Source organism: Cetorhinus maximus, chromosome 6 (assembly GCF_964194155.1).
Source record: "Cetorhinus maximus chromosome 6, sCetMax3.hap1.1, whole genome shotgun sequence".
NCBI classification, from domain to species: Eukaryota; Metazoa; Chordata; class Chondrichthyes; order Lamniformes; family Cetorhinidae; genus Cetorhinus; species Cetorhinus maximus.
In genome coordinates, this window is record NC_135884.1 from 34,000,401 (window position 1) to 34,022,496 (window position 22,096).

The following is a 22,096-nucleotide window of genomic DNA, read 5'->3' on the forward strand; positions in this document are numbered from 1 at the left end:
CTTATGTGCAGGTAGTATCATTTCAGATAATGTATGCTGGAGAAGTCCATGAACCACATCCTTGTCACTATAAACATGGAGGACCCAAGTTAAATAGGAGTCAAAGACTGAAAAGCAGAAATGTAACAGAGCGAAGAGCAACCTTTAAAACAGAGATGGTTCATGTACAGTCTAGGTATATTCGTGCAAGGGGGAAACCAAAGTCAGAATTCCTGAATGGTGAAGAGTTAGAGATTAGGATGAAGCAGACAAAAGGGGCATATGGTAGATGTCAACCTGATAATAGAAGGGAAAATCAGGCTGAACATAAGAAGTACAGAGGACAAGCGAAAAAGGAAACATGGGACAAAGAGACAGTATGAGAATAGATTGACGGCTAGCGCAAAAAAACCAAAAGTTTCCTATAGGCATGGTAACAGTAAGAGTGTTTTCAGAGGAGTATGAATGCCGAACCTATATAAAACACTGGTTAGGGCTCAGCAAGGATATTGTGTTCCAATTTGGGAGTCACACTTTAGGAAGGACATGAGGGCTTTGCATTGGGTACGGAAGAAATTTACTAGAATGGATGAGAGACAACAGTTATGTGGATAGACTGAAGAAGCTGGAGATGTTCTCAGGGCAGAGAAGAGTAACAGGAGGCTTGATAGGGGTATTTAAAATCATGAAGGGAATAAGTGAAGAGAAATGTTTTCATTAGCTGATAACCAGAGGGTATAGATTTATGGTGATTGGCAAAAAAATCAGAGACAAAATGAGAAAAAGTTTTGTTGGGATTTGGGGAATGGACAGCCTGAGAATGTGTTTTTTTAAAATTCATCCATGGGATGTAGGTGTCGCTGCCTAGGCCAGCATTTACTGTCCATGAATTGCCCCTGTTCAGAGGTCATTTAAGAGTCAACCGCATTGCTGTGAGTCACATGTAGGCCAGACCAGGTAAGGGTGGCAGATTTCCTTCCCTAAAGGACATTAGTGAACCAGATGGGTTTTTGCAACAATCAGCAATGGTTTTGTGGTCATCAACAGACCTATAATTCCAGATTTTTATTGAATTCAAATTTCACCATCTGCCATGGTAGGATTTTTGAACCCAAGTACCCAGAGCATTACCCTGGGTCTCTGGAATACTAGTCCAGTGACAATACCACTATATCACCATCTCCCCCTAATACAGCATCAATAATGGCCATCAAAAGGGAATTGGATAAATAGTTGAAGGAGAAAAAATTCAGATGACATGGGGAAAGAGCAAAGCTAACTGGGCTGGTCTTTGAAAGAGCCAGAGAAGACTTGATGGGCTGCATGCCTCCTTCTGTGGAGTGTTATTCCATGATTCTATATGACAGGACATGAAACACATGCTAGTGAGTGCAGCAGACCAAGAGATTTTTGCAAAAGAACTGAATTCAAGAGATGTGGTAAGAATGACTTCCCTTGACATCAAGGCAGCATTTGACCAAGTGTGGCATCAAGGAGCCTTTGCAAAATTGAAGTTAATGGGAATCAGGGGGAGAATGCTCCACTGGTTAGAGTCATACCTAGCACAAAGGAAGATGGTTACAGTTATTGGAGGCCAATCATCTCAACCCAAAACATAGCTGCAGCAGTTCCTCATAATAGATCCTAGCTCAACCATATTCAGCTGCTTCACCAATGAACTTTCTTCCATCATAAGGTCAGAAGTGGGCATGTTCACTGATGACTGCACAGTACTATTTGTGACTCCTCAGATACTGAAGCAGCTGATATCTATATGCTGCAAGACCTTGACACAATTCAGGCTTGGGCTGATAAGTAGCAAATAACATTTGCACCACACAAGTGCAAGGCAATGACCATCCCCAGCATGACAGAGTCTAATCATCTATCCTTGACATTCAACGTCATTACCATCGCTGAATCCCCCACTATTAACATCATGGGAGTTACCATTGACCAGAAATTTAACTGGACTACCCATATAAGTGCAACAAGAGCAGGTAGGGGCTGGAAATTCTGCAGTGAGTAACTCATCTCCTGACTCCCCAAAGCCTGTCCAACAACTGCAAGGCACAAGTCAAGACTGCAATGGAATTCCCTCCAATTGCATGGATGAGTACAGCTCCAACAACACTCAAGAAGCTCAACACCATTCAGGACAAAGCAACCCATTTGATCGGTCCCCTAAACAGTCACTCCCTCCATCACCGATGCACAGTGACAGCAGAGTGTACCATTAGCAAGATGCACTGCAGCAACTTGCCAAGCCTCCTTTGACAGCACCTTCCAAACTTGCAACCTCCACAAGCTAGAAGGACAAGGGCAGCAGACACTTGAGAATATCATCACCTGCAAGTTCCCCTCCAAGCCACACACCATCTTTACTTGGAGCTATATTAAGGTTTCTTCATTGTTGTTGGGTCAAAAACGTGGAACTCCCTACCTAACAGCACGGTGTATGTACCTACACCAGCTGAACTGCAGTGGTTCAAGAAGATGATTCTCCACCATCCTCGCAAGGGCAATTAGAGATGGGCAACAAATGCTGATCCTGCAAGTTCTGGTCACTTCGCATGAAAAACTGAAAAAAAATCAGGAGGAGGTCTTCTGAATTGGCAGCAATGCCTCTGTTTGTGACCATTTAACCAGCACTTCATACTGAACAATCCCTACCATCCCCAGTACTCCAGCAGCAGTCTCACAATCCTTGTTAGTTAGCCGTGGCTCAGTTGTTAGTATCTGAGTCAGAAGATTGTGGGTTTGAATCACACTCCAGAACTTGAGTAGAGCAATCCTGGCTGACACTCCATTGCAGTACTGAGGTGTTGCATTGTCGAAGCACCCTCTTTCGGACGAGACGTTACACTAAGACCAAGTCTCCCCTCTCTGGAGGATGTAAAAGATAACATGACACTATTTTGAACAAGAGCATGGGAGTTTATCCCCACACACACGCACTCTGTTCCACTACTGATCATTGTCTATTCAGCCAGCATTTTCCCCATGTTCCAGAACTTCCTCCAAAATGTCAATTTCTTGTCAGCACCCTTTTTACCTTCAAAGGCTTTCTTAAAACCCTGCTCTTTAATTATGCCTTTGTTTCTTCAATCTAACTTTTTTTATTTTTCAGCTTTTATTTTGTGAGTGTCAATCTGTTTAGAAGTTGTTCTCTATGAGAAGTACAATATAAATTCGAATTGTAGTTGTGTTACATCTAATAGCTGAAATAGGTGAATTACTTTTGCTTCTCAGAGCTACCATAAATTATCAAGTTATAAAGAGATTATTTCAATGATTTTATACAAAGCTGAAAAACCCTTTTTGTTCTCACTCACCCATGTCTCACAATCATCATTTCATAGGTTTGGATCATTTTACCCAGGAAAGGCTTCACTGGCTGAACACCCTGTTTATTGCAGCATTCAATGGTGCACTCAAGGAAAAGCTAAATTATAAGAAAACACAAGTATTAATTTATTTACAGAAGGTGAAGGATCCGAGGGAAAAAAAATCTAGTAAAAAACAGGGTGGAAATAACTTTTCAAGAATTCACGGGGCCATAGGGAGGACCCCAAATAAGTAAAAGAAAATTATATTCATTAGGATTTTCGCATCATGATCTGTTACCATAAATAAGTTTAATTTCCAGGCATTTGATTCAAATTACATAATCACGGAAAAAATCCCTACCCGGTAATCAGCTTCAGGGAGTTCAACACCTGGAAACAGATCACTTGTGATACCATTGAACAATGGAATATCATGTGACAGGAACTTGGGCTCATTCACATCCTTGATTGATCGCAGCAACTAAAGACAAAATGGAAATATGTGGCTTTCAAATTTTTTTAAAAACCATTAAAGACTGGACAAAATACAAATGGAAACACATTTTTACAGGATAAATAACAACATTACTTGCCACTAAAATATAAAGTAATTTATCATTTAAATAAAACACAAAAATAGGTCTCCTAACAACATTTACCATTTGATGAAATACAGGAAGTAGAATTGGATAAGCACAGGTCTTCAAGATTATATAGATCCTTTCATCAGGTAACATAAGCAAATTAACAGTAATGGAAAAAAATGTAATGGCGCTAAACAGTGGCAAGTTCCCGGACCAGATGATTTTATCCTAGGGTTTTAAAAGGAGGTAGGTGAGAACATTGCAGATGCGTAACTATGATCCTCCAAAGTTCTTACGATTCAGGAACAGTTCCTTTATGTTGGAAAAATTGCACAAGTCACTCTGATATTTAAGGAGAATAAGAAAAAGAAACATGAATTTTAGACTAGTTAGCCTTACATCTGTTGTCAAGAAATTTCTAGAGTCTATAATTAAGGATGGACACCTTTAAGATTTTTGGCTGATCAGAGAAAGTCCACATAGACTTGTAGAGGGCAGGTCATGCCTGATAAATCCAATTAATTTTTTTCAAGAGGTGACTAAAGTAGTGAAGAGGGGAATTTATATGGAGGTTAATTTATATGGCGTTCAGAAGAGATGTTAGCTAAAGCTGAAGCTCATGGAATTGAGGGCAAATTGTCGATTTGATTTGGAGATGAGCTGAATGGCAGGAAAGAGAGTAGGGATAATGGGCAGGTACTCTAATTAACAGGATGTGGTTAGCATTCCACAAGGATCTGTGTTGGAGTCTCAATTGTTTACTGTATTTATTAACAACTTAGATGATGTGATAAAGAGCCATATGCCTAAGTTTGCTAATGATGCAAAGATAGGCAGCTTTGTAAGCAGTGTAAATGGAAGCATAAAATTGTGAAGTAATATTAATAGATTAATTGATGGGCAAAACAGTGGCAAATGGATTTCAACTTGGGCAAGCAAGAGGTCATCCACTTTGGACCTAAAAAGAATAGACCAAAGTACTTTCCATATGGTGAAAAGCTGGAAACAGTGGAGGTCAAAGGGATTAGGGGTCCATATGCTTAGATCATTAAAATGCCATGGATAAGTAATAAAAGTAATTTTTAAAAAGGCTAATGAAATGCTGGTCTTTACATCTAGAGGATTAAAATATAAGAGGTTGGGCTGCAGCTATAAAAAACTGTGTAAAGACCATTCCTGAAGTACTGTGTTCAGTTCTGAGCACCATACCTTAGGAAGGATATGCTGGCCTTGTAGGGTGTGCAGCATAGATTTACAAGAATGATACCTGAACTCCAAGGGTTAAGTTATGAGGAAAGATTACACAAAATGGGGCTGTATTCCCTGGGCTTTAGAAGATTAAGAGCAATTTAATCAAAGTATTCAAGATATTAAGGAGCTCTGATAGGGCAGATAGGGAGAAACTATTTCCACTGGCTGGGGAATCTAGGACTAGTGGACATAGCCTAAAAACTAGAACCTGGCCTTTCAGGAATGAACCTAGGAAACACTTCGACATGCAAAGGGTAGTAGGAGTTTGGAATTTTCTTCCACAAACTGCAGTGTAACATAGATAGGTTAAGTGAGTGGGCAAATAGAGTGTAATGTGGGCAAATGTGAAATTGTACATTTTAGCAAGAAGAATGCAAAAGCATATCATCTAAATGGTGAGAGATTGCAGAGTTCTGAGATTCAGAGGGATCTGGGTGTCCCAGTGCATCACAAAAGGCTATTATGCAGATACAGTAAGTAATTAGGAAAGCTAATAGAATGTTATCATTTATTGTGAGGGGAATTGAATACTAAAGTAGGGAGGTTATGCTTCAGTTGTACAGGGCACTGGTGAGACCACATCTGGAGTACTGTGTACAGTATTGATCTCCTTATTTACAGAAAGATGTAAATGCATTGGAAGCAGTTCAGAGAAGGTTTACTAGACTAATACCAGGAATGGGTGGGTTGTCTTATGAGGAATGATTCAACAGGTTAGGTTTGTATCCACTGGAGTTTAAAAGAGGGAGAGTGGACTTGATTGAAACCTTTAAGATCGTAAGGGGACTTGACAGAGTGGATGTGGAGAGGATGTTTCTTCTTGTGGGAGAATCTAGAACTAGGGGTCATGGTTTAAAAATACAGGGTCGCTCATTTAAGGCAGAGATGAGGAGAATCTTTTTCTCAGTTGAGAGTCTTTGGAACTCTCTTCCTCAAAAGGCAGTGGAAGCAGGGTCTTTGAATATTTTTAAGGCAGAGCTAGTTAGCTTCTTGATCAGCAAGGGGGTGAAAGGTTATCGGGGAGGTAGGCGGGAGGTTACAATCAGATCAGCCATGATCTTATTGAACGGCGGAGCAGGCTTGAAGGACCAAGTGACTTACTCCTGCTCCATATGTTAATTGTTAATTTTAAAAGTGAGATTGATAGATTTCAATTCATAAAAGGGATACAGAGCAAAAGGTATATGGAGTTAAATCACAGATCAGCCATGATCTCACTGAATGCTTAACAGGCTGGAGGAGCTAAATAACCTACTTGTGTTCCCATGTAAATACAAGAAAGCATTTTTAACTGGACTTTATATAGCAGTACAATGGTTGTACTTTTAACTACTCTTATGCAATTTGAATGCTTGAGAATAAGCATATACACAGGTGGTTGAACACTGGAATTTTAATTGACGATTGGTCAGTTAAAATCCACAGGAATATCAAAAATGTTATTTTGCATCTCAAAGACTACCAAAATAGAAAAACAAAATCCATGAGCTCTAAGGTACTTTTCGACACTGTGTCATTATGTCCGAATGTTTTCACCCAGTTTGTTAAGTCTGTTTACCTACATGTTTCAAAAAAATAATGGATGGATTTCGACAAAACAGATAGGGTATGGTCCAAGTAAGAACTGATTAGTTTTTGGCAAAGATAAGGATCCAGACCCTGGAATTTTTTTTAAAGGATCTGTTAACATTGAGAGATAGGGTGAATTGACTTTTTAAAGAAGTTTTAGGTTGTTTTATTTAGAATGTTGCTGATAGTTTTAGAATGTTGTGGATTATCTCAGCTGCTGGAGTGGAATTTGTCACAGCTGTCAACACATGAGCAGAGTTTTTAGAGCAGGTTGTAGGATGTGGATTGGTCTGAAGGCTCCTCAGTGAGATGAAAGCTCTTAATAAAAAGATTTCTTTTTTTCAGGTTTGTAATTACAAAGCATCGGACAGGTTGGGGAAAAGCCTCAAGGAAGAGCTGCATAATTATAATTATGTTGAGTTAATACAGCCTGGCAGAAGTATGCAATCTACTGAGTGCCCTCTTCACTTGTTCATTATGTGCCACATCTGCTTCACAGCTGTAAATAAAAATGTTCTTCCTGGCTCTTCCTGGCCTTTGATAGTGATTGAGATAAATCTAACCTACACATCAAATAAAAATTTTTTTTTTTATTCTTTCACAGGATGTGGACATCGCTGTCAAGGCCTGCATTTGTTGCCTATCCCAAATTGCCCTTGAACTGAGTGGCTTACGGAGCCATTTCAGAGAGCAGTTAAGATTCAACCACATTGCTGCGGATCTGAAGTCACACGTAGGCCAGACCAGGTAAGGATGGCAGATTTCCTTCCCTAAAGGACATTAGTGAACCAGGTGGGTTTTTAACGACAGTCGATGATAGTTTCATGGTCATTGTCACTGGTATGCACCATCACTAGTTGCATATTCCAGATTTCTTAATTGAATTTAAATTCCACCAGCTGCTGTGGCAGGATTTTAACCTGTGGCCTCAAAGCATTAGCCCGGGCCTCTGGATTACTGGCCCAGTGACATTACTATTATGCCTCAATTCTCATTTAACCTTGTGTTTCTCTTGACAGATGCTGCCTGGTCTGTTGATTGAAATAAAAACAGAAAAAGTTAGGAATCAAATTCTCAGCCTCCACAATATTTTGCTCCTTATCTTGAAATGTACTTTCTTCACAACTTACCAGAACATCTTCATTCTCTGTAGGGAACTTCAGCTTTAAGTTGCCAGCTGCAACTAAAACAGCTTTCACTGCACGCATGCCATAGTCATAGTGGAATTGCGATGAAAGTTGCTCTGAACACAACCTATAAGTCATCACTATTTTCACAGATAATGGCTTGGCATTGAGGAAGCCATACGAGTAGAGAGAGATTTCAGCTATCAGTGCATAGTTAGGAACCATCATAGCTACTGTCCGGAATAGAACCTGAAAAGAAAAATTGAAATTTCAGGTGTAGAGATCATCTGTTACCACAGAATCTGCTCCCACCGCCCTTTCAGGCGATATATTCCAGATCCTAACAACTCGTTGATTAAAAAGAAATCTCATCTCCCCCTTGTGAAAGAAGTGGATATCCATTTACCGAATCAAGCAGCAGAAGACATTCTGTGAATCACAGCTGTTTTATTGTGAAACTACAGTTCAATACAAAAACCAGTTGCCTTTCTTCCCTCCTGGATCCTTTCCATGTCCAGAAGCAAAAATTCACTTACTTCGTAAAAACCCAACTCTTAATTACAGACTTCAATGAGCATCACCTGCCCTCAATTCACTCTGAAGCTTGTCCTGGTTTACTCAAAGGGACCTGCATTTCTAACATTGTCACTCCTAGGCATTTTTTGCCAGTGTAGGCCTGTTGGTTGGTTTGGCTGTTTGCCTGTAAACATCAGATCTCAAAAACTAGTGGCTGGATTTCAATGGAACTTGGTACACAGATAGGGTATAGCCCAAGGAGAACTGATTAGTTTTTGGTGAAAATGATGATCCAGATTCAGTTCCTAGAAGTTTTTTTAAAGGACACAATAACAGTGGAAGATAGCACGAATTTACCTTTTTAAGAATGTTGTGGGTTGTTTTATTTGGAATGTTGTTGATTGTCACAGCTGTCAAACTGTGAGCAGAGTTTTCAGGCCAGCTTGTTGGATGTAAATTGGCCTGAAGCCTCCCTCAGTGAGATGGAAGCTCATCATAAAAAGATTTCTTTTTTCAGCTTTGTAGTTACAGAGCATCAATCGGGCAGGGAAGAACCTCAAGGAAGAGCTGTATAATTATAATAACGTGGAGTTAATACAGCGTAGCAGAGGTAATGGGTGCCTCCTTCACTTGTTTTAAATCTATGGGCTGGATTTTGTAAAGCTCACCAGAGCAGGCATCGTAACAGAGGGGCCGAGGTGGGAACAGCACGATGTGGGAAATCCCAGCTGCCTCCAGCAGTGGGATGCCAATTAGGCTAATTGATGAGCCACTTAAGGCCAATTATCCCTAAGGCCATCGAAATTTAGTGGTGGCTCAGGGATTCACCCAAATTCCCACGGCTTCACCCCCTCCAAAAGCTGTCCAACAAACCTTACTGTGGGGTGGGTGGGGTCCCTCATTGATAAGCACTCTGTGCCTGATCAAGGGACACAGCATCAGGAAGGGGAGGAGGGTTGCAGTGAAAGCCACCCCCATGCCCTTGCCTCTGACCCCCTTCTTTTCTCCCCCCCACCACCCCAACCCGACCAGCGAAACCCTCCCCACAACGCCCATTCCACTCTCACTCACCTGTGTCCTGGGGCTGAGCTTCAGGGCAATACCGGTAACAGCCACCACTCCCAATGGCACTGCTGGCAATGGAGAGCTGCCAGCCTCTAATTGGCTGGCAGCTCTTTGGGCCAGGATTACCACCCTCCAGGTGCCTTAATCATAAAGGAGGCCCAACACTGGCCAGTTAAGTGCTTAACAGGTACTTAATCATTTTGGACCTCTCCCTCAGCTTTATGATGTCCCTGAAGGTTTCAATATTGTTCTCCAGTAATGTCAAGAGAATCCCTAAGCCCATACTTATGGAGGACAACACAGAGGTGGCCGACAACATCAGTGCCATCAGTATCAACAGTCCTCTCACTTTCTCCGCTACCATTCTCAAAAATTGCCTTCCCCCTTTCACATCCATAAAATCACAAGGGCACACTACAGCACTTCCTCACTCCGAAGATCCTCACCTCTTCCTTTACCCTCTTTACACAACACACTATCATTCTTTTCTCACATCACAACACTTGCACAACCACCAATTCTGCTCATTTTATTTTCCACACACTTAACCTTACATTTCACTTCTCTATTCTCATTCTATTTTGCTTCTTCTCCAGCTCTCAGAAAATGCATTGTACGTACACATCGCCTCTTACTTTTTCAACACTCACCTTCGATTTCTGTAAATCAAGGCAGTTTAGAATTCCAGGGAGAGCATCAGGACAGGGGGAGAAGTACCCAATGTTATAGCCCTTACCCAAGCAGAGCGAAGAGTCTTGAAGATTAGTGGCTGAGGCAAAGCCATGAGCACTGGGAAAGGTGAGGCTGGCAGCTTACCTGAGGAGGTTGTCTGCCTATTAATTGCAACCCTTCATTCACCTCAGCAAATATTCAGCAAGCTTCACAAGTACAAGTAGTACTTCAAGATTATCATTTGCTAATGTTCAACTTCTTAATGTCATTCCAATACTTGTCACTTTCCTCTTTTCTTTCAGAGCCTCTTGCTAGTGAAAAGGACCTAAAGAAGACACCTTGAAGAAGGATAATTTTCTTGGGGAGACCCTATAGAGCGTTTCATATCTTCCATGCACCAACATTGAATTTGGCACTCCAATTTGGTGAGGCAGAGGGTGTTAATGGTATGTTTATTGTATTATTAAGGTTAAAGATGCACAGGTGAAGGGCATTGATTAAGTACACTGAGCACATATAATGACAGACTTCCCTTTAAGGGGCTGTCACCCCCAGTAATTTGTTATTTTATTGATTTCATGGGTTTCTTTAAAAGAGCATATAAAGAGAGACATGGGCAACAGGCGTTGGCCTTGCCAGTGGCACCCGCATCCCGTGAGAGAATAAATTTTTAAAAAAGAGATACTGGATGTTGGTGAGGGGAGAGGCACATATTTGTAATGTTGTATTCTGTAAATAAATCTAGTATTAAGTAAAAGCTTGATATCTGGCTTCAAAATAAATTAACATGGTAGCAGAGGATAGCTGCCTAAAGATGAAGGTTGGAAACTAAGACCTTTTTTCCAAACAGAAGATTGTGAAATGAGTTACTCATGTGAAGAATGGTTGAAGGCAAATGCAAATTGTCAGGGTATGATTACCCACTGATGTTGCCTGAATTTGAACCTTATGACCAGTGGAAAAATGAAGTTGATGTGTGGACATGGGTTATGTCCTTAGAACCATAGAACACTACAGCACAGAAAACAACAGGCCATTCGGCCCTTCTAGTCTGTGCCGAAATATTATTCCGCTAGTCCCATTGACCTGCACCTAGTCCATAACCCTCCAGACCTTTTCCATCCATGTATCTATCTAATTTATTCTTAAAACTTAAGAGTGAGCCCGCATTTACCATGTCAGATGGTAGCTCGTTCCACACTCTCACCACTCTCTGAGTGAAGAAGTTCCCCCTAAACCTTTCCCCTTTCACCCTAAAGCCATGTCCTCTTGTGTTTATTTCTCCTAACCTAAGTGGAACGAGCCTACTGGCATTTACTCTGTCTATACCCCTCATAATTTTGTAAACTTCTATCATATCTCCCCTCATTCTTCTATGCTCCAAGGAATAAAGTCCTAACCTGTTTAATCTTTCCCTGTAACTCAACTCCTTAAGACCCGGCAACATCCTAGTAAATCTTCTCTGCACTCTCTCAATCTTACTGATATCCTTCCTGTAGTTAGGCGACCAGAACTGCACACAATACTCCAAAGTTGGCCTCACCAATGTCTTATACAACCTCACCATAACATTCCAACTCCTATACTCAATACTTTGATTTATGAAGGCCAGTATGCCAAAAGCTTTCTTTACAACCTTGTCTACCTGTGACGCCACTTTCAGGGAATTATGTATCTGAACTCCCAGATCCCTTTGTTCCTCCGCACTCTTCAGTGCCCTACCATTTACTGTGTATGTCCTACCTTGGTTTGACCTTCCAAAATGTAACACCTCACACTTTTCTGCATTAAATTCCATCTGCCATTTTCTGGCCCATTTTTCCAGTTGGTCCAGATCTCTCTGTAAGCTTTGAAAACCTTCCTCGCTGTCCACCACGCCTCCAATCTTAGTGTCATCAGCAAACTTGCTGATCCAATTCACCACATTATCATCCAAATCATTGATATAGACAATAAACAACAATGGTCCCAGCACAGATCCCTGAGGCACACCACTAGTCACAGACCTCCAGTCTGAGAAGCAATCATCCACTACCACTCTCTGTCTTCTCCCACACAGCCAATTTCGAATCCAGTTTACAACCTCTCCATGGATACCAAGTGTCTGAACCTTCTGAACTAACCTCCCATGTGGGACCTTGTCAAAGGCCTTACTAAAGTCCATGTAGACAACATCCACAGCCTTTCCTTCATCTACTTTCTTGGTAACCTCCTCGAAAAACTCTACAAGGTTCGTTAAACACGACCTACCACGCACAAAGCCATGCTGACTATCCTTAATCAGCCCTTGGCTGTCCAAATAATTATATATCCGATCTCTCAGAACACCTTCCAATAATTTACCTACTACTGACGTCAGGCTCACTGGCCTGTAATTACCTGGTTTACTTTTAGAGCCTTTTTTAAACAACGGAACAACATGAGCTACCCTCCAATCCTCCGGCACCTCACCCGTGGCTAAGGACATTTTAAACATTTCTGCCAGGGCCCCTGCAATTTCTACACTAGTCTTCCTCAAGGTCCGAGGGAATATCATGTCAGGCCCGGGGGATTTATCTACCTTTATTCGCTGTAAGGCAGCAAGCACCTCCTCCTCTTTAATCTCTATATGTTCCATGAAACTTACTGAAGAGAAAACAAAGTTTGGCCTTGGCATTGTTGCTTTAGAACAGAAGTAAAATTGAAAGCAGAGTATTTTGAGATGGATGCCTATCAGTTAGATACTGATGAAGGTTTAATCTTCTATTACGCTTCATGGATGAACTTTACAGGACTGATGATCTATTGGATGCCTGTGAGGTGTGGTCAGACTTGATAGATTTTGAAAGATGGATGATCATTCCATAGACTATATAATGGACTTTCACAGATTGTATAAAAACTTGCAGAAATTCTATTTGGAAATTCCTTCTTCAGTGCTTGCATTTAAATTTCCAGATTGTGCTAAAGTATCGCATGTGGTTAGGCTCCTGGTCTTAATTGGGTCTCAGAAAAAGACATTCTCTTTTAGATCAAATGTCTGCCACTTTAATAAAATCCTAGGGAAGCAGTCATTTTCAGCAGCCTTGATGCTGGAAATGGGACATTTTGTGGTGTCACAAAGGACAGTGAACTCAATATGGCTTCTTGATAATTTGCCTGCACCCCATATCTGAGAAGGAATGAGGATGAAGGTATTTTTAGCAGACCTGGCAGACAATAGGATTGGAGTAGCAATAGGAGATGAATGAAAGCCAGGAGTGCCCAGGGAACAGTTAAAAACAGGTGCTCTAGATGTGACTAAAAATCATTATACAATGAACTGCCCAAAGGGTTTTCGAAGAAATTCATGACACACAATTTGTAAGTTAATCCTGATGATGGTCAGTCTGAGGGAATTCTACTAGTCACAAGAAGCTTTAGTCTGCTAAAGAGTGTATTAGTTGCACTTTGACAGTGTGTGGAACAGATCAGTTAAAATGTTATTTAGATTCACTCAGTAGTAAGGATCAAAGTAAGTCTTGGAATATGGAAGTTCTACCTGTTTTAGGTTTGGTGATGACAACACATTGGGCAGAACTTTATGGCCCTGTTTTGGTGGGGACGGGGCCGTAAAATGTGGCGGGCTGTTATAAATGCCATTGACGACAGCAGGAACATAAAATCCCGCTGTCGTAAAATTCTGCCCATTGAGTTCACTGAAGAGTGTGATTCCATGCAAAATAGCTAGAGTAAGCCACTTTATTAGTACTGATGTAGTCTCTCACTAGATACCCTTGCTGCTGAGCAAGCCTTTCATGAAAAAAGCACAATTGAAACTGGACAAGGAACATCATGAAGCAATTGTTTTTGGAAATTCAGTAGATCTGCAGTTTCCAATCGGGGCATTACTGCATCCCTTAACAAAACTTGACATTTCTAATCAGAATGTTAAAGAAGTGCTATTGGCATCAATTGGTAAGAATTTTAGAGCAAAAAAGCAAATTGTTTTAAAGTTACACAGACAATTTGCTCACACTTGTCATAGATTAAAGAATGCAGGTGTGGTTGAGTATACAACCCTTGTCCAGGAGATTAGTGAAAAAAGTAAGATATGTAAAAAGTATCAGAGGACAATGGCATGTCCCATTGTATGGAAGACATAGGACTTTAATGAAGTAGAAGCCACGGACTAAAGGTGTGGGACGAAGACAAACATTTCCATTTTATTTTGTCGATATGGCAAACAAATTTAATATTTCTACAATAACACATGGCAAGGACAAAAGGATGATCATAGATAAACTTGTGGAAAAATGGATAGGGACTGGACTGGGAGAACTGGTTAAAGTTGTGACTGACAAGGGAAAGGGAAGTTTGCTAATGATGAGTTTAGAGATGTATGAAAATATGAACGTTGTGATCATGAACGCTATGACTGAAAGTCCTTTCAGCAATGAGTTCTGTGAAAGAAATCATGCAGTGATTGAGATGATCCATAAGATCTTGGCCAATCAACCAACTTGTAAGTTTACAATTGCCTTGGCATAGGCAATCTATGTAAAGAATTTTCTTCAAATAGTCCTTATCAATTGGTCTGTGGGAGAAATCCCAAATTACCTTCCATGCTGTGTGGTAGTCCACCTGTCCTAGAAGGAAATACAATTAGTTCCTATTTCCTGCACACTTGAATGCTTTACATGCAGGGAGAAAGGCATTCATCAAGTTGGAAGTCTTGGAGAAAATTTGCAGAGCTCTGAGGCATTGCATAAAACTGTCTGAGATAAACTTTAATCCTGGTGATTTGGTATACCATAAAAGAGAGGGTCATGGAATGGAAAGGTACAAGTGAGTTCATAGGGTACGATGGTAAGAGTGTTTCTCTAACATGGTAGTCAAACTATTAATGTCCATTTATCTCAGTTAATTGGGATTGAACACAAATTTTCAGAATCTGAGCAATTGATAAAAGGCGATGAAGCACCCTGTACCCCTCATATTCTCATTTTTAACAGTTATGAGGAACAGAATATGATAGATAACGGGCCAGATGGTTCGTGCTAATATTTTAAAGGTAATATTTAGTTCTGGGAGATTATTGTTGTGAAGGTAAAGTGATTAAAATGCTGGGCTTTAGTGATTGCTGGAACATCTAAAGAATTGGCAGTTCAAAAAGTTATCATGTTTGTTTAATAGTCAGAATAGAAGACAGCTATATATTTAAAAAAAGCAGGTAGGCTTACATAGCTGGTGAAATTTTAAATGAGGGATATTTAAAGGTCAGTTTGAGGACAACCCAGAGCAGGCTACACTGTCATAGACATGGGTGGAGCTTAGGAAGGCCTTTCAATTTAGCCAGGTGTTTACTGGAAGAGGTTTTTAGTTGCAGCTTGGACCTCGTGTGCTTTGCAGCTCACTGAGAGAAGTTAACCAAAATAAGTGACAGGCAGATCTACACTGCAAGCAGAGTAAAACAGTAGCTTCTTCATTGATTGCGTGGAAGGTGGGTGAAGCTTAATCTCAGTCTGAATCCTGTGAGGAACAGAAACTGGAAGATTGCCTAATTTGAAGCTAGTGGTAGAATCTATAGTAGGTCTCTTGGCAAAAGGAAGTAACCAGCAGGTTAGCTTGGAAAAGTAACCAGAACAAGGGGCTCAGGCTTCCAAGTCAAGAGGGTAAATGAAAGTTTTACCTCTGAGAATAGCTGGAATAGAGGAAAATTCTCCAGAGAGCTGTGGCATACTAATGGGTGGTCCCTACAGAAGTAAATAACTTTTAACATTGACATATCTAAGAGAATTCTTGGAAGTAAGAAGTAAACCTGAGTGCCTAACATACGTGGATATAAACAATATTGTTAAGTTAATAGTGCTTGTTTTAATTAATTCTTTTATATAATAAAACTGTGTTTTATTTTAGAAAAGTGAACTCTTATGTAGTTCTATTGGTTAAAGAGGTATTCGTATTTCTCTTCTGTTAATAGTCCCTAACCAGATTGTAACGACAGGCAGAATGATTAGGACATACAGAACAGGTCCATCATATCCAAAGGTCCTCATCTTCCGACTAGGCACTTTACAGCCTTCCGGACTGAATATTGAGTTCAACAATTTTAGATCATGAACTCTCTCCTCCATCCCCACCCCCTTTCCGATTCCCCCCCCTTTTTTTCCAATACTTTATATAGATTTTTCTTTTCCCACCTACTTCCATTATTTTTAAATGTATTTCCATCCATTGTTTTATCTCTACCTTTTAGCCTTTTTTGATTCCTTCACCCCACCCCCCACTAGGGCTATCTGTACCTTTCTTGTCCTGCTTTCTACCCTTAATTAGCACATTCCTTAGATAATATCACCACCTTCAACACCTCCTTGTCCTTTTGTCTGTGACATCTTTTGGTTATCTCCACCTATCACTGACCCTCTATCTAGCTCTACTTGTCCCACCCCCCCTTAAACCAGCTTATATTTCACCTCTCTTCTATTTTTACTTAGTTCTGTTGAACGGTCATTCGGACTCAAAACGTTAACTGTGCTCCTCTCCGCAGATGCTGCCAGACCTGCTGAGTTTTTCCAGGTGTTTTTGTTTTGGATATCCAAAGGACAGCTGTCTAGAGTGATGTACACGTACTCTGGTGATGTACACACCAGAAGGGTCAAGATAATGGAGGCATCCAACTACTGTAGGGAGAGCAGGGAAAGCTACTGGCAAGTTCAAACTACCAGAGGCTGGTAGTTTGGGTTACCCCTTGCACATTTGGCTCATGACTCATCCTCTAGTTAATCTGTGCTATAGTCAGATCAGTCAACAATAGCATTCAAGCAAATGGCAGCCAGAAATAATAAACCAGGAACTAACCTGTAAGTACTGCAAACAAATAAAATAATGTGTACCTTCAGATTGTCAGGCAATTCAGAGCGTCCTGCATATCCTGGATTCATTGTAATAGCAACAAAACAATTTGGATTTAGTCGTAGCTCAGTTCCCTCAAACATAAAGACCTCAAGATTGTTTTGGATTGCTCTTTGGATGCAAAGGATCTGCTGAGCCACGACAGATAACACTTCCAGCTCAATACGATTAAATTCATCGAAGCATGCCCAGGCACCTGAGGAGGCCAATCCTTTAAAAAACTGAAGAGGATAAAATAAGCTTCTCACAGCTATTATATTTTATACAATCTACATATTTTGCAGAACAGCTATTTAATTGAAGTGCATTAAGTACTTGGAATGTTAAATGAAAAGGAAGCAATAGCCGCTCCACAATAAAGGGGAAAAACTAGCTTGTAAAACACAGGAGAGCTTTGTGTAATTTTGCTTATATTCTTGCAGTCTTACTCTTGGGTCAGAAAAGTATGGGTTAAAACCACAGTTTAAGGCCATGAGCATCATCAACTCTGATATTCCAATTCAGTACTAATGGAGTACTCTACCAGTAGACATGTCATCCTTTGAAAATATTAAAACAATCTTTGTGAGGTTTAGGAGAACATTTGCAACCTAATAACTCTTCAAAGAAGAGCAATGAGCTTGATGTACTGGCCAATATTTTCTTCACTAAAATCAAAAATAGATTAATTGGTAATTCACCTCATTGTAACTATGTGCACAAGAAGATTTCATAAATAGCAATGTTTAGCTACATAGCAACAGGTATTATATACAATTACTTTAAGTGTTTGAAGTGCTGTGGAATATTTATAAGGTGCTAAATAAAGTATTTCTTTCACAAACAAGTGGAGCTTGGCAACAGTTTGTGCCCCCCTCCCCCAGCTACAGCTGCATAATCTAAAATTTGAACTTTAATAAGCTTCAGCCACATCATGAATTGATTTCTAAATTATCAATTACTTTTCCCATAGCAATGTAGTCCAGTCCATCAGAGCAGTTGAAGACAACACATTGTACAGCAACTGCTTTCGCCAAGTCTTTAACTGACTCTGTCTTTCCTGTCCCTGCAGGGCCTTCAGGAGCTCCACCCAAGTTCAGAAAAAAGGCTCCAATCTGTTAAGAAGAAAGTGATCTTGTCAAAGACTTCTCCACGACATCCCTGAATAATCTACATCACAAACCCATGAAAATTAAGTTTCTTGCTCCAAATATCTTTTGACCTCAGTTTTGTGTCACTTAGTGGACAATCAGTACAGACACATCCATCCACTATCTTCAGATTAAATCAATGTTTAAATTAAGAATTTGCAAGTAACAATCTAGGGAAAATATATGTGAAACAATGGATTACAGAAAATCATCAACTGGTCAAGTAGCACATGAGCCTCTGCTGGGTTAATTGTAACAAGTGGCTCATTTTTCATATTCCATCACTATAGCAACATCTATTTTGTTTGCAGAATGTGCTGATGAATATTTTCCTTTGCTTGTTAATACTGAATGAACAGGCATGAATATAAAGCACATTCAAATAAATTTATTATTAAATAGTTTTTAAATCATGAGTTGTTTTAAAGGCTGTTATTTGGTGGTACAGAACTTGAGTATTGCTGAAAAGAGACATGTCAAAGCTTTTCATTTTGCACTCATCAGGACACTTCGTAAGAATACCAATATAAAGAGAAAACAACAATTTACACCGTATGAGACGAGAGTGCTGTTTGGTTGGCAAGTGGACTCTGATTGGTAGAGGGGTTGCCATGGAAAATGCACCAAATGATTGTGACTGACCGTTAACTGCCAAGCATTGTTTGAAATTTAAACCAGACAGCTTGACCCGGATTGGTCAAGGCATTACCCTAAGGAATGAGTCAACAAATTGCTGTCATTTATTTTGTTTAGTTGAAACAGGTGCAAATTGTGTACATGTTCTTTCTGTCTGCAAGTGTGTATTAATATATGTAGCTTCCAGTACACTGAGGGCCTGACTGATAATCTTAAATTGGTTGTCAGTGTAATTCTTAGCACACTGAGGATTATTTAACAAATGTTGTCCAGTCATGGAATCACATCTAATGTTGGCAACACTCCAGCCAATCAGAATCCACTTACCAACTAATCAGCAGTCTCTTCTCATACAGTATGAATTGTTCTTTTCCCCTTATATTGGTATTCTTGCAAAGTGTCCTGATGAGTGCAAGATGAAAAGCTTTGACTTATCTCTTTTTTCAGCAATATTAAAGACTGTTATCATGTTCTGTGTTGCAGGACAGATTATTGCGGAATCTATTGGTTAATCAATTCATAAGAAATCGGGGTGTTTGAGATAAGTGAGTCTGTGATGTTATGATATGGTAGGTGGTAACTGCTGGGCTGACCAAATCCCAAAGGGAAACTTGACCAAGCTATCACAATGATTTGCAATTTGTATTTTTATTATGAAAAGGTATATATGCTGAAGTCAGAAGTAAAAAGTTCACTGCTACTTTTGGGAGTTAAAAAAAAGAAAACTTAAACACACAAGATTACAGTTACACAGTTAAATTTAGTCTTACAACATTTCCCAAAAGATTTCTACTTAGCCAGACTCCCAGATAAACACCTTTCTCCCACGCAACAGTTCAAATAGGTTCTTAATCTATAAAACATCCAGTAATATTAGCACAAGCCACTCACTGTTGCTATAAAGAAGGTATTTCAAAGCTTCTCTCTTCCCCTCACTCAAAAATGAAATACCAAGGCTTTTAACAAAATTTTGCTTTCTAGAACAAGCAAGCACTTCTCTGGGGTGGCTAGAAGCTGTATTTTCACAACTCTGTCTTCACACAGTCCAGCTTTCAAGATCTCATATGGCCACTCCCATACAGCTTTCAATCTTAAATATAGTTTCTCCCTTGATCTTAAAAACCCATTGTTTTAAACTTGCTTTGAAACTCAAACTCTTCCAAATATAAGATTTTTCATGTTTCCATTTTGTTTTTGCTTTTTGGTCAATAAAACATGATATCCCACTGCTTGTTTACCTATGAACTCCTGCGAGATGCAACCATTTTCCTTGTCACCTTCTAATTCCCCTTTGAAATTCAAACAACCTCTCAACTAATCTACAAATGCAAATGTTAGCTTGTCTATTTCCATTTCAAAATGCCTGCTTTTACATCTAACTCCTTTGATAATTTAAACCTTGGAGTCTGACTATTCAGTTCAATTAAACAAGCCTGCTTCAGTATCCCACAGTAATATTAGAGAAAAAAAAAATCCCTTTACAGTGATCACATGACTCCTCTGATTAGGCTCTAAGATTAAATTGAAATGGACAATAATTGAGAGGAAAGTGCACTGAGAAAAATAAAATGCAAGAGAACAAAGAGTAGAAAAAAGACAGACATGAAAGTAGAAGAGGCAGGAGTCTGTAAACAGTAGACATCAGCTACTGCTGTAAATGGCATCTGTGTAATACATTCAATGCTAATAAGTTCACATGGAAGAACAAAAGAAGGGAAACACAAAAAAGACACCCGGCAATAAAAGGGGAACAATCCATTATTTGGTTTATAATAAAATGATTAAAGGGGCTCCTTGCAGATATAAACTATAATTTCTTGTAATTTTTCTTATTAATTGGACACCTGCTATTAGGTTATAGGATTGAAAATTCATGGGTTATGATCAAGTCCACTCGTGGCCCTTCAGCATTGACTCCCACCAAAGTTTGAGAGGTCAGGGGGATGATACCTCATCAACAAGGAACAGGTGAGAACAATCATATTTTGAACACATCTATCCCCACTACTTCCCTGCCCATGGCTGGCAGAAATTCTGCTATTCGCAAACTGAGGAAATGGATACCCCAGTCCCTTCCCTAACCATGATCTTTATATTTTCTTTTATTTGGTGGTCCAGGCTACTTTCCTGCCGTGGATCCTACCAGTGAGGTACATATTCTCCCCTTTGGACACCAGTGCATCTTTACACCTGCCATACTGGCCTCCTGATACACTGACTAAGCTAAAGGGACAGAAACTCCAAATGTAGAAATATCTTGCGATTGGTTCCATCTTCAAGCTGCCATTAGTCTTGCTAAGAGCAGACAGAGTGGAAAGGCAAATTAGGAACACCCAGAAAACATGCACATCTGATAGAACTGGAGGTTCGGAGAGGCACCCCAAAGTTACAGCAAGAGACTGGCAAATATCCCCAGCAAATTTTGACTCGCATCTTTGTAAAGAAGAGAAACTAAATTTAGAGAAACAACTTGGTGGTCCACCTTTAAGAACTTACTAAAGTACGGTAGCATCGGTCCGTCAATGGGGTGATTACCAGTCGTGGTGAGTTACCAAGATATTCATAAGCATATTTTACATTGCAGTTGATGATGTGAACATAGACATTTTCATTTTTCCAGTAATACCGAAGTTGAGCAAGCCATTGAAAGTCAGTCTCATTTGAGACCCCTGTTTGAAAGAATTGTTAAATTTAATCATATACATAAACTGCAGCATAGCATAAACTAAAAGAAAGAAAGAGATTTGCATTTTTATAGCACCTTTCATGAATTCAGGACATCCCAGAGTACTTTACGGCCAATTATGTACTTTTCCAGGCAAGCTCCAATAAACAGCAATATGATAATGATTAGATAATATTTTGTATGTTGATTGAGGGATAAATATTGGCCAGGGCATTGAGGAATACCTCCCCTGTGCTTCAAAATAGTACCATGGTATCTTTTAAGTCCACCTTGGAGAGCAGACAGGACCTTGGTTTATGTCCCATCCAAAAGATGGCACCTTTGACATTGCAGTACTCCTTCTGTGCTGCACTGGAAGGTCAGCCTAGATTTTTGTGCTCAAGTATCTGGAGGGGAACTTGAACCTACAACATTCCGACTCAGAGGCAAGAGTGATGCAATGAAATTTACGTTCTCTAAGTGGTATTCATGTTTGTTTACAAATTTGTTGAATACCTTGTTTAATCATGTCTTCAACAACATCTCTGGCATGCACATCAATGGTTACCAAGGCACCAAGTGTTATACGAGTCTGTTTGGAAAGTTTCCCTCTTACCAGCTCCACAATATCATTCAACTGTTTGTGAAGTTTAGTACAATATTTTTTCAGACCCTAAGAAACAAATAGAAGTGGTGGTTA

The 22,096-nt window shown here is 39.9% G+C and overlaps 1 protein-coding gene across 1 annotated transcript in view; it reads right to left on the minus strand.

The window, feature by feature from the left end:
• The window catches only part of dnah12 (dynein, axonemal, heavy chain 12), a 349,430-nt gene that overhangs the window by 191,264 nt on the left and 136,070 nt on the right, over positions 1 to 22,096 (minus strand). Inside the window, exons 23-29 of the mRNA XM_078543543.1 lie at positions 21,913 to 22,069; positions 21,228 to 21,400; positions 17,907 to 18,059; positions 16,947 to 17,186; positions 7,843 to 8,088; positions 3,670 to 3,789; positions 3,315 to 3,424 (exon numbers count right to left, since the gene is read on the minus strand). Of these exons, the coding sequence (XP_078399669.1) occupies positions 3,315 to 3,424; positions 3,670 to 3,789; positions 7,843 to 8,088; positions 16,947 to 17,186; positions 17,907 to 18,059; positions 21,228 to 21,400; positions 21,913 to 22,069 (1,199 nt within the window). The remainder of the gene's footprint in view (positions 1 to 3,314; positions 3,425 to 3,669; positions 3,790 to 7,842; positions 8,089 to 16,946; positions 17,187 to 17,906; positions 18,060 to 21,227; positions 21,401 to 21,912; positions 22,070 to 22,096) is intronic.